General features: G+C 48.5%; 1 protein-coding gene across 1 annotated transcript in view; it reads left to right on the forward strand.

Moving 5' to 3' along the window:
- Positions 1-12,934, forward strand: part of ptchd1 (patched domain containing 1) — a 64,555-nt gene that overhangs the window by 9,083 nt on the left and 42,538 nt on the right. Inside the window, exon 4 of the mRNA XM_045710973.1 lies at positions 3,602-3,716. Within this exon, the coding sequence (XP_045566929.1) occupies positions 3,602-3,716 (115 nt within the window). The remainder of the gene's footprint in view (positions 1-3,601; positions 3,717-12,934) is intronic.

A 12,934-nucleotide genomic window follows, 5' to 3' on the forward strand; every position in this document is an offset into this window, starting at 1 on the left:
TTACCAAGGGGTTAGGGTTAGGACCTGGTTATTACCAAGGGGTTAGGGTTAGGGTTAGGACCTGGTTATTACCAAGGGGTTAGGGTTAGGACCTGGTAATTACCAAGGGGTTAGGGTTAGGACCTGGTAATTACCAAGGGGTTAGGGTTAGGGTTAGGACTTGGTAATTACCAAGGGGTTAGGGTTAGGACCCGGTAATTACCAAGGGGTTAGGGTTAGGACCTGGTAATTACCAAGGGGTTAGGGTTAGGACCTGGTAATTACCAAGGGGTTAGGGTTAGGGTTAGGGTTAGGACCTGGTAATTACCAAGGGGTTAGGGTTAGGGTTCCACCACCGATTCTGCCTTCCTCTTGTGATGATTTAGTTGATAACATTAATAGCTAATTAAAGGAAACCATTGATGCCATAGTTGAAAAAGGCCACATCCAAACAGAGAGCTCCGTTTGGGGAACTACCAGGAGAGGTGGGGTGGCCTCTCCGGTCCAGGAGAGGGGGGTTGGCCTCCGGTCCAGGAGAGGTGGGGTGGCCTCTCCGGTCCAGGAGAGGTGGGGGTGGCCTCTCCGGTCCAGGAGAGGGGGGTGGCCTCCGGTCCAGGAGAAGGGGGTGGCCTCCGGTCCAGGAGAGGGGGTTGGCCTCCGGTCCAGGAGAGGGGGTGGCCTCCGGTCCAGGAGAGGGGGGTGGCCTCTCCGGTCCAGGAGAGGGGGGTGGCCTCTCCGGTCCAGGAGAGGGGGGTGGCCTCTCCGGTCCAGGAGAGGGGGTTGGCCTCCGGTCCAGGAGAGGGGGGGTGGCCTCCGGTCCAGGCGAGGGGGGTGGCCTCTCCGGTCCAGGAGAGGGGTGGCCTCCGGTCCAGGAGAGGTGGGGTGGCCTCTCCGGTCCAGGAGAAGGGGTGGCCTCCGGTCCAGGAGAGGGGGGTTGGCCTCCGGTCCAGGAGAGGGGGGTGGCCTCCGGTCCAGGAGAGGGGGTTGGCCTCCGGTCCAGGAGAGGGGGTGGCCTCCGGTCCAGGCGAGGGGGGGTGGCCTCTCCGGTCCAGGAGAGGGGGTGGCCTCCGGTCCAGGAGAGGGGGGTGGCCTCCGGTCCAGGAGAGGGGGTTGGCCTCCGGTCCAGGAGAGGGGGGTGGCCTCCGGTCCAGGCGAGGGGGGTGGCCTCTCCGGTCCAGGAGAGGGGGTGGCCTCTCCGGTCCAGGAGAGGTGGTTTGGCCTCTCCGGTCCAGGCGAGGGGGGGTGGCCTCCGGTCCAGGAGAGGGGGGTTGGGGTTGTCCTCCGGTCCAGGAGAGGGGTGGCCTCCGGTCCAGGAGAGGGGGGTGGCCTCCGGTCCAGGAGAGGGGGTTGGGGTTGTCCTCCGGTCCAGGAGAGGGGGTTGGCCTCCGGTCCAGGAGAGGGGGTGGGGGGTTGTCCTCCGGTCCAGGAGAGGGGTTGGCCTCCGGTCCAGGAGAGGGGGTGGCCTCCGGTCCAGGCGAGGGGGGGTGGCCTCTCCGGTCCAGGAGAGGGGGTGGCCTCTCCGGTCCAGGCGAGGGGGGTGGCATCTCCGGTCCAGGAGAGGGGGTGGCCTCCGGTCCAGGCGAGGGGGGGTGGCCTCTCCGGTCCAGGCGAGGGGGGTGGCCTCTCTGGTCCAAGAGAGGGGGGTTGGCCTCCGGTTCAGGAGAGGTGGGTTGGCCTCCGGTCCAGGAGAGGTGGGTTGGCCTCCGGTCCAGGAGAGGGGGGTGGCCTCTCTGGTCCAGGAGAGGGGGGTTGGCCTCCGGTCCAGGAGAGGTGGGTTGGCCTCCGGTCCAGGAGAGGGGGGTGGGGGATGGCCTCTCTGGTCCAGGAGAGGTGGGGTGGCCTCTCTGGTCCAGGAGAGGTGGGGTGGCCTCTCCGGTCCAGGAGAGGTGGGACGGCCTCCGGTCCAGGAGAGGGGGGTGGCCTCCGGTCCAGGAGAGGTGGGGTGGGGGGGTGGGGGGGTGGCCTCTCCGGTGCAGGGGAGGGGGGGTGGCCTCCGGTGCAGGGGAGGGGGGGTTGGCCTCCGGTCCAGGTAAAAATCCTAGGTGTCATTTTAGATTCGGAACTCAATTTCGAATCACACGTTAGGAATGTGACCAAAATAGCTTTTGACCAACTGAGGAACGTTGCCAAGGTGCGGCCGTTTCTCTCTCAGGCTGATACAGAGACTCATCCATGCTTTTATTACAAGCAGGCTTGACTACTGTAATGCTCTCCTGTCTGGTCAACCCAAGAAAGCCATTGGTCAACTGCAAAACATACAGAATGCTGCAGCACGGGTACTGACCAAGACCAGACGGAGAGAACACATTACACCAGTTTAATGGTCTCTGCACTGGCTGCCTGTCAGTTTTAGAATTAATTTTAAGATTCTTCTATTGGTTTTTAAATCAATCCATGATCGTGCAGCCCAATACATATCAGACATGCTTTTAAGTTATGTACCCAGTAGGTCCCTCATGTCCTCTGGCACTGGCCTTTTAACTATCCCAAAGCCCAGGACCAGGAGGCATGGAGAGAGCAGCCTTTTAACTATCCCAAAGCCCAGAACCAAGAGGCATGGAGAGACAGCCTTTTAACTATCCCAAAGCCCAGGACCAAGAGGCATGGAGAGAGCAGCCTTTTAACTATCCCAAAGCCCAGGACCAAGAGGCATGGAGAGACAGCCTTTTAACTATCCCAAAGCCCAGGACCAAGAGGCATGGAGAGAGCAGCCTTTTAACTATCCCAAAGCCCAGGACCAAGAGGCATGGAGAGAGCAGCCTTTTAACTATCCCAAAGCCCAGGACCAAGAGGCATGGAGAGAGCAGCCTTTTAACTATCCCAAAGCCCAGGACCAAGAGGCATGGAGAGACAGTTATTATGCCCCCAGCCTGTGGAATAGCCTGCCAGAGAACCTGAGAGGTGCCGAAACTGTGGACATATTTAAAAGAGATCTTTTAAATATTTTTAGCTTTGCTTTTCCTTAGGTGCTTTTTAGTCATTCAGTTCTTATTGTTATTCTTTAGTTTTTTTATCCTCTTGTGTTTGCTGTGTAGTAAATATGAATGGTTTTTTTATTAGTTTTTCCCAATGAAGCACATAGCAATGCATTCCATGTCTGAAATGTGCTGTACTAATGAAGCTTTATTTAACCATTCCAAACACAAAGACTGGGAAAATAAACAAAAATCCAAAACACAGCAGAATAGAAAGTGGACAGCACCACATGGGAGGAGACAGTACTTATTGTAATATACAGTGCATTTGGAAAGTATTCAGACCCCTTTCCAAGCCTGTAGCGTCATACCCAAGAAGACTAGAGGCTGTAATCGCTGCCAAAGGTGCTTCAACAAAGTACTGAGTAAAGGGTCTGAACAATTATGTAAATGTAATATTTCACACCACCCCCCAAAAAAATTACATTTCCAAAAATGTATAAATCGTGTTTTTGCTTTGTCATTATGGGGTATTGTGTGTAGATTGATGAGGGATAAAACACGATTTAATCCATTTTAGAATAAGGCTGTAACATAATAAAATGTGGAAAAAGTCAAGGGGTCTGAATACTTTCCCCGAATGCACTGCAATATATATTTTAGTAATGGTGGACTGAAAGGTCTGTTTGTGTGTTTGTTGCCAACAGATCTAAACACACCCTGTACTCTGACCTGCAGACTCCTGGCCGTTACGGCCGAGTTATAGTCACCTCTAGGAGAGGCAGCATCCTGGACCCTCTACACACAGACCTAGTACTCAAGGTAACGCTGTGCGTGTGTGTGTGTGTCTGTGTGTGTGTGTGTGTGTGTGTGTGTGTGTGTGTGTGTGTGTGTGTGTGTGTGTGTGTGTGTGTGTGTGTGTGTGTGTGTGTGTTGGTCGGAGAACGATATAGCGGCCTATTTTATGTTTGCTTAACACACTCTTCTCTCAGTGTAAAAACCACACAGCACAGGGCCAGCCAGATGAGCAGTCAGTCAGTCAGCCAGGCCAGGCAGTGTATATATAGTCTGAACCAGTCAGTCAGTCAGCCAGGCAGTGTATATATAGTCTGAACCAGTCAGTCAGCCAGGCCAGGCAGTGTATATATAGTCTGAACCAGTCAGTCAGTCAGCCAGGCCAGGCAGTGTATATATAGTCTGAACCAGTCAGTCAGTCAGCCAGGCCAGGCAGTGTATATATAGTCTGAACCAGTCAGTCAGTCAGCCAGGCCAGGCAGTGTATATATAGTCTGAACCAGTCAGTCAGTCAGCCAGGCCAGGCAGTGTATATATAGTCTGAACCAGTCACTCAGTCAGCCAGGCCAGGCAGTGTATATATAGTCTGAACCAGTCACTCAGTCAGCCAGGCCAGGCAGTGTATATATAGTCTGAACCAGTCAGTCAGTCAGCCAGGCCAGGCAGTGTATATATAGTCTGAACCAGTCACTCAGTCAGCCAAGCCAAATCAAATCAAATTTTATTGGTCACATACACGTGAATAGCAGATGTTATTGTGGGTGTAATGAAATGCTTGTGCTTCTAGCTCCCACAGTGCCATAATGTCTAACAAGTAATATCTAACAAATTACACCCAATACATATACCCAATACCCACACATCTGAGTAGGAATGAATTAAGACTATATACATATCGACAAATGATGTCAGAGCAGAACGGACTAAGATACCCGTAGAATAGTATGGAAAACAGTATAAACAAATGAGATGAGCAATGCGAGATCTGTAAACATTATTAAGTGACTAAGATACTGTAGAATAGTAGGTATATATAAGCCAGGAGGTATATATAGTCTGAACCAGTCAGTCAGTCAGTCAGGAGGTATATATAGTCTGAACCAGTCAGTCAGCCAGGAGGTCTATATAGTCTGAACCAGTCAGTCAGCCAGGAGGTCTATATAGTCTGAACCAGTCAGTCAGCCAGGAGGTATATATAGTCTGAACCAGTCAGTCAGTCAGCCAGGAGGTATATATAGTCTGAACCAGTCAGCCAGGCCAGGAGGTATATATAGTCTGAACCAGTCAGCCAGGCCAGGAGGTATATATAGTCTGAACCAGTCAGTCAGGAGGTATATATAGTCTGAACCAGTCAGTCAGTCAGCCAGGAGGTATATATAGTCTGAACCAGTCAGTTAGTCAGAAGGTATATATAGTCTGAACCAGTCAGTCAGGAGGTATATATAGTCTGAACCAGTCAGTCAGCCAGGAGGTATATATAGTCTGAACCAGTCAGTCAGGAGGTATATATATAGTCTGAACCAGTCAGTCAGTCAGGAGGTATATATATAGTCTGAACCAGTCAGTCAGTCAGGAGGTATATATAGTCTGAACCAGTCAGTCAGCCAGGAGGTATATATAGTCTGAACCAGTCAGTCAGTCAGCCAGGAGGTATATATAGTCTGAACCAGTCAGTCAGTCAGCCAGGAGGTATATATAGTCTGAACCAGTCAGTCAGGAGGTATATATAGTCTGAACCAGTCAGTCAGGAGGTATATATAGTCTGAACCAGTCAGTCAGCCAGGAGGTATATATAGTCTGAACCAGTCAGCCAGGAGGTATATATAGTCTGAACCAGTCAGTCAGCCAGGAGGTATAAATAGTCTGAACCAGTCAGTCAGTCAGGAGGTATATATAGTCTGAACCAGTCAGTCAGCCAGGAGGTATATATAGTCTGAACCAGTCAGTCAGTCAGGAGGTATATATAGTCTGAACCAGTCAGTCAGGAGGTATATATAGTCTGAACCAGTCAGCCAGGCCAGGAGGTATATATAGTCTGAACCAGTCAGTCAGCCAGCCAGGAGGTATATATAGTCTGAACCAGTCAGTCAGCCAGGAGGTATATATAGTCTGAACCAGTCAGTCAGGCAGGAGGTATATATAGTCTGAACCAGTCAGTCAGCCAGCCAGGAGGTATATATAGTCTGAACCAGTCAGTCAGCCAGGAGGTATATATAGTCTGAACCAGTCAGCCAGGAGGTATATATAGTCTGAACCAGACAGTCAGCCAGGAGGTATATATAGTCTGAACCAGTCAGTCAGCCAGGAGGTATATATAGTCTGAACCTGTCAGGCACTGTACAACATTCTTGAGATTGTGATTTTTTCTGAATGGGTCGTAAGGGAGATAAAGAACAGAACACGTACAAATAGAGTTGTGTTTGATTATTATTCCGTTTCTAAAAAATCCACAACAAGCCGAAGATCACCATGCGCAATGCCAAGCGTCGGCTGGAGTGATGGAAACACGTTCTCTGGAGTGATGAATCACACTTCACCATCTGGCAGTCTGACGGACGAATCTAGGCCCGAATGCATAGTGCCAAATGTAAAGTTTGGTGGGGGAGGAATAATGGTCTGGGGCTGTTTTTCGGTCTAGGTCCCTTAATTCCGGTGAAGGGAAATCTTAACGCTACAGCAAACAATTACATTTTAGTTGATTCTTTGTTTCCAACTTTGTGGCAACAATTTCCTGTTTCAGCATGACAATGCCCCCGTGCACAAAGCAAGGGCAATACAGAAACGGTTTGTCGAGATCGGTGTGGAAGAACTTCACTGGCCTGCACAGAGCCCTGACCTCAACACCTTTGGAATGAATAGGAGCACCGACTGCAAGCCAGGCCTAATCGCCCAACATCAGTGCCCGACCTCACTAATGCTCTTGGGACTGAATGGAAGCAAATCCCCACAGCAATGTTCATTGTCAGCTTGGGGATTCGATCTTGCAACCTTTCGGTTACTAGTCCAACGCTCTAACCACTAGGCTACCTGCCACCCCAAAAGTGGAAAGCCTTCCCAGAAGAGTGGAGGCTGTTATAGCAGCAAAGGTGGGACCAACTACATATTAATACCCATGACTTTGGAATGAGATGTTCGACGACCATGTTTCCACATACTTTTGGTCATGTAGTGAGCTTCATTCTATACCTAGAGGACTCCTGATATCTCCAGGAGTAATAAGTATAATTAATTTTGTCTTAATCTGTTGTGGTCTAGTTCTGTGTTTTGCTAGCTAGGGCCATCTACTTTAAGTGTTTCCTGTTTTCCCAGTAGCCTACTTAGTGTGAACTGCTGACTGATCATCATTTGCAGTTAGTTGTTGACACATCAACCATAATGAAGGAGCAGGGAAATTTGTTACTTTTGGTAATCAGTGGCTGTATTGGAGAGGTAGTGGTTTCACCTCTCCTGGGCAATCATCAATTAGTACAAGGAGGTGTGCTCTCCACCTCTGCTAGGCAATTAGGAAGTAGTGTTAGTACTACAGTCTCCCCTGGTTTCTCAGCGGTAGCTGTAAGAACCGTTCGTGTCAGTGGCGGTTTTGTCGCAAAACTAAGACCGCTGGTGAAACAGACTGTTCTGCCAAGTTTTTTGAGGAAAGAACGAAATGAAGGCTCTCACTTGCGAATCTTACCTAGTTATTTGCAGATTATCTAATTTTGCTCTTTTGTAACTTTGTCAACTATGTGTGTGTTTTCTATACCTCTTTGCACCTCTCCCTGTAGGCTTTACAGACGCTCCCCACCCCTTGGCTGCAACCCTTCTAGTTTAGTGTACCCTGCGCACACAACACGTGGAATTCTGGGTCTCAGGCAGCTTTTGGAAGTGCCGATCTGCGTTCAAGAACGCCAAGTTCATCTCAGCCTATGCTGCCCTTCAGTCCCTTGACTTTTTTGCCCAGACGGAGACATGGATCTCCCAGAGAACACTGCTTCTCCAGCTGCTCTTTTTTCACCTGACTATGTTTTCTCTCATATTCTAAGAGTATCTGGTCGTCACGGTGGTGGCACCGGTCTACTCATTTCTCCTAAGTGGAGTTGTTCGCTCTCTTACCTGTCCATCTCCTCATTTGAATTCCATGCTATCACTGTCACTAGCCCACTCAAGCTTAACATTATTGTCATCTATCATTCACCAGGTGCCCTTGGAGAGTTCCTCAATGAGCTTGACACCTTGATAAGCTCATTTCCTGACGATGGCGCACTACTCTTCATACTTGCGACTTCAACCTTCTGACATCTGCCTTAGATTAACTCTCTCTTTCCCCTCCTTGCCTCTTTTGACCTCACCCTTTCCCAATCCCCTCCAACTCACAAGCACAGCAAGGACAGCACACTCAACAAGCACAGCACTTACACGAATGACTTATGATTGGCTGAGAGAAATTGATGATAAAATTATTCTGGGAGCTGTCTTGTTAGACTTCAGTGAAGCTTTTGAACTTTATTGATCATAGTCTACTACTGGAAAAACATGTGTGTTATGGCTTTACACGCCCTGCTATAATGTGGATAAAGAGTTACTTGTCTAACAGAACAGAGGGTGTTCTTTTATGGAAGCCTATCAAATATAATCCAGTTAGGATCAGGAATTCCCCAGGGCAGCTGTTTAGGCCCCTTGCTTTTTTCAATTTTTACTAACGACATGCCACTGACTTTGAGTAAAGAGATTCTATGTATGCGGATGACTCAACACTATACACGTCAGCTACCACAGCAACTGAAAGGACTGCAACAATCAACAAAGAGCTGAAGTTAGTTTCAGAGTGGGTGGCAAGGAATAAGTTAGGCCTAAATATTTCTGAAACTAAAAGCATTGTATTTGGAACAAAACACTTACTAAACATTAAACCTCAACTAAATCTTGTAATAAATAATGTGGAAATTGAGCAAGTTGAGATGACTAAACTGCTTGGAGTGACACTATATTGTAAACTGTCATAGTCAAAACGTATTGATGCAGTAGTAGCTAAGATGGGGAGAAGTCAGTCTATAATAAAGTGATGCTCTGCCTTCTTAACATCACTATCAACAAGGCAGGTCCTACAGGCCCTAGTTTTGTTGCACCTTGACTACTGTTCAGTCGTGTGCCACAAAAAAGGACTTAGGAAAATTGCAATTGGCTCAGGACAGGGCAGCAGGGCTGGCCCTTGGATGTACACAGAGAGCTAACATTAATAATATGCATGTTAATCTCTCCTGGCTGAAAGTGGAGGAGAGATTGACTTCATCACTACTTTTATTTATGAGAGGTATTGACCTGTTGAATGCACTGAGCTGTCTGTCTAAACTACTGACACACAGCTCGGACACCCATGCATACCCCACAAGACATGCCACCAGAGGTCTCTTCACAGTCCCCAATTCCAGAACAGACTATGGGAGGCGCACAGTACTACATAGAGCCATGACTACATGGAACTCTATTCCACATCAAGTAACTGACACAAGCAGTAGAATCAGATTGAAAAAACAGATACAAAAAAAACACCTTATGGAACAACGGGGACTGTGAAGCAACACAAACATTGGCACTGACACATGCATACACACACACTGCGTTCATTTTGCTGGACCCCAGGAAGGGGATCCATAATATATACAAATACAAGGCAGGCAATAGGCTTGACCTCATCTCTACTAGAGGCTGGTCTCCTACTAATCTCACTGCAACCGCCCCTCAGGTCTCTACTTTATTTCCTTTTCTGTCTCCCTTTTCTCCAACCCTAACTACTCAGCCCCTACCCTGATGTTAGTCATGCGGTGTTGCAATCTTCGCTCTCTCTCCCCCACCACTCTCTTCTCCTCTATCCTATCATCTCTCCCTTCTGCTAAATCCTTCTCCCTCCTGCCTCCTGATTCGGCCTCATCAACCCTACTCTCCTCCCTTTCCGCATCCTATAACTCGCACTGTCCTCTTTCCACACGGCCGGCTTCGCCCTCCTCTCTTGCCTCGTGGCTGAGTGACTCATTGCGAGCTTACAGAACAGTTGAGGAAAACTAAACTTCCGGAGGACCTAGAATCCTTTCATTCCCTCCTCTCTACCTTCTCTTCTTTTGTATAGGCTGCTAAAGCCACTTTCTACCACTCTAAATCTCAAACTTCTGCCTCTAACCCTAGGAAACCTTCTCCTCCCTCCTTAATCCTCCACCCCCTCCTTCCTCCCTCTCTGGACAACTTTGTCAACCACTTTGAAAAAAAGTTGACATCCGCTACTCATTCACTCTGCCTATTGAGTCCACTGGTCTCCCTCACATAGCACTACCCTACGCCTTGACCTCTTTCTCCCCTCTCTCTCCAGATGACATTCTGCGACTAATGAGGTCTGGCCACCCGACAACCTGCCCGCTCGACCTCATCCCTTCTCCAGACCATCTCTGGAGACCTTCTCCCATTCCTCACTTCACTCATCAATTCATCCCTGACCACTGGCTGCGTCCTCTGACTTCAAAATGGCCTGAGTTGCTCCCCTCCTCAAGAAACCAACACTCGACTCCTCTGACGTCCAAAACTATAGACCTGTAACCCTTCTTTCTTTTCTTTCCAAAACACTTGCGTGTGCTCTTGGTGATCAACTCTCTCGTTATCTCTCTCAGAACAATATTCTTGACCCTAACCAGTCAGGCTTCAAAATGGGTCACTCAACTGAGACTGCTCTCTGTCATGGAGGCTCTCCACACTGCCAAAGCTGACTCTTTCTCCTCTGTTCTCATCCTCCTAGATCTATCCACTGTCTTCGACACCCTGAACCATCAAATCCTCCCCACTCAGGGCTGGGCATCTCAGGCTCTGCACAGTCTTGGAGTGCATCCTACCTGACAGGCTGCTCTGACCAGGTGATGTGGAGAGGACTACTGGTGTCCCCCAGGGCTACTGGTTGTCCCCTCCTCTTCTCTCTATACACCAAGTCATCCGGCTCTGTCATACATGGTCTCTCTTATCATTGCTATGGGGATGCCACTGAACTACTTTTCTCCTTCCCCCCTTCTGACACCCAGGTGGCGACACGCATCTCTGCGTGCCTGGCAGATATCTCAACTTGGATGTAGGTCCACCACCTCAAGCTCAACAAGACAGAACTGCTCTTCCTCCCAGGGAAGGCCTGCCCGCTCAAAGACCTCTCCATCACAGTTGACAACTCCAGTGTCGCTCTCCCAGAGTAAAAATAACCTTGGCGTGACCCTGGACAACACCCTGTCATTCTCTGTAAACATCAAAGCAGTGACCCGCTCCTGCAGGTTAATGCTCTACAGCATCCATAGAGTACGACCCTATCTCACACAGGAAGCGGCGCAGGTCCTAATCCAGGCACTTGTCCTCTCCCGACACGACCACTGTAACTCTTTGTTGGCTGGGCTCCCCACTTGTGCCATTAAACCCCTGCAACTTATCCAGAACGCTGTAGCCCGCCTGGTTTTAAACCTTCCCAAGTTCTCTCATGTCACCCCGCTCATCTGCACACTCCACTGGCTTCCAATCGAAGCTCACATCCACTACAAGACAATGGTGCTTACCTACGGAACAGCAAGTGGAACTGCCCCTCCCTATCTTCAGGCTGTGCTCAAACCCTACACCCCAACCCAAGCACTTCATTCTACCACCTCGGGTCTCTTGGCAATATTGCCCAGTCCAAGCTCTTCTCTCTTCTAGCACCCCAATGGTGGAACCAGCTTCCCCCTGAAGCTTGAACAGTGGAGTCCCTGCCCATCTTCCGAAAGCATCTGAAACCCTACCTTCAAACAATATCTTAACCTCTTACATCTAGATGTGCCGCTAGCGGAACGCCTCGCCAATATCCAATGATAGAGCGTGGCGCGAATTACAAACACCTCAGAAATCCAAAAACTTCAATTTTTCAAACATATGACTATTTTACACCATTTTAAAGACAAGACTCTCCTTTATCTAACCACATTGTCCGATTTCAAAAAGGCTTTACAACGAAAGCAAAACATTAGATTATGTCAGGAGAGTACCCAGCCAGAAATAATCACACACCCATTTTTCAAGCTAGCATATAATGTCACAAAAACCAAAATGATCTTCATCAGATGACACTCCTAGGACATTATGTTATACAATACATGCATGTTTTGTTCAATCAAGTTCATATTTATATCAAAAACCAGCATTTTACATTAGCATGTGACGTTCAGAACTAGCATACCCACCGAAAACTTCCGGTGAATTGACTAAATTACTCACGTTAAACGTTCACAGGGCACTTCCTATATGGAATCTTCTCAGGTTTTGGCCTGCCATATGAGTTCTGTTATACTCACAGACACCATTCAAACAGTTTTAGAAACTTTAGAGTGTTTTCTATCCAAATCAAATAATTATATGCATATTCTAGTTTCTGGGCAGGAGTAATAACCAGATTAAATCAGTTACGTTTTTTATCCGGCCGTGAAAATACTGCCCCCTATCCTAAACAGGTTAAATAATCCTCCTCCCCTCCATTTAACCAGCACTTGACCCCTTCCATCCAGAGGTTGCTCTCCTAGTTGCCAGGGACTTTATTGCAGGGAAACTTAAATCAGTTTTACCTAATTTCTATCAGCATGTTAAATGTGCAACCAGAGGTAAAAAACTCTAGACCACCTTTACTCCACACACAGAGACGCATACAGAGCTCTCCCTCGCCCTCCATTTGGTAAATCTGACCACAATTCTATCCTCCTGATTCCTACTTACAAGCAAAAATGTAAGCTGGAAGCACCAGCGACTCGGTCTATAAAAAAGTGGTCAGATGAAGCAGATGCTAAACTACAGGACTGTTTTGCTATCACAGACTGGAATATGTTCCGGGATTCTTCCGATGGCATTGAGGAGTACATCACATCAGTCACTGGCTTTATCAATAAGTGCATTGAGCACGTCGTCCCCACAGTGACCGTACGTGCATACCCCAACCAGAAGCCATGGATAACAGGCAACATTCACACTAAGCTAAAGGGTAAAGCTACCGCTTTCAAGGAGTGGGACTCTAACCCGGAAGCTTATAAGAAATCCCACTATGCCCTCCGATGAACTGTCAAAGAGGTAAAGCGTCAATACAGAACTAAGATCGAATCGTACTCCACCGGCTCCGACGCTCGTTTGATGTGGCAGAGCTTGCAAACTATCAGACTACAAAGGGAAGCACAGCCACGAGAGCTGCCAAGTGACAGGAGCCTACCAGACGAGCTAAGTAACTTCTATGC

The sequence above is a fragment of the Salmo salar genome, chromosome ssa29 (assembly GCF_905237065.1).
Source record: "Salmo salar chromosome ssa29, Ssal_v3.1, whole genome shotgun sequence".
NCBI lineage: Eukaryota > Metazoa > Chordata > Actinopteri > Salmoniformes > Salmonidae > Salmo > Salmo salar.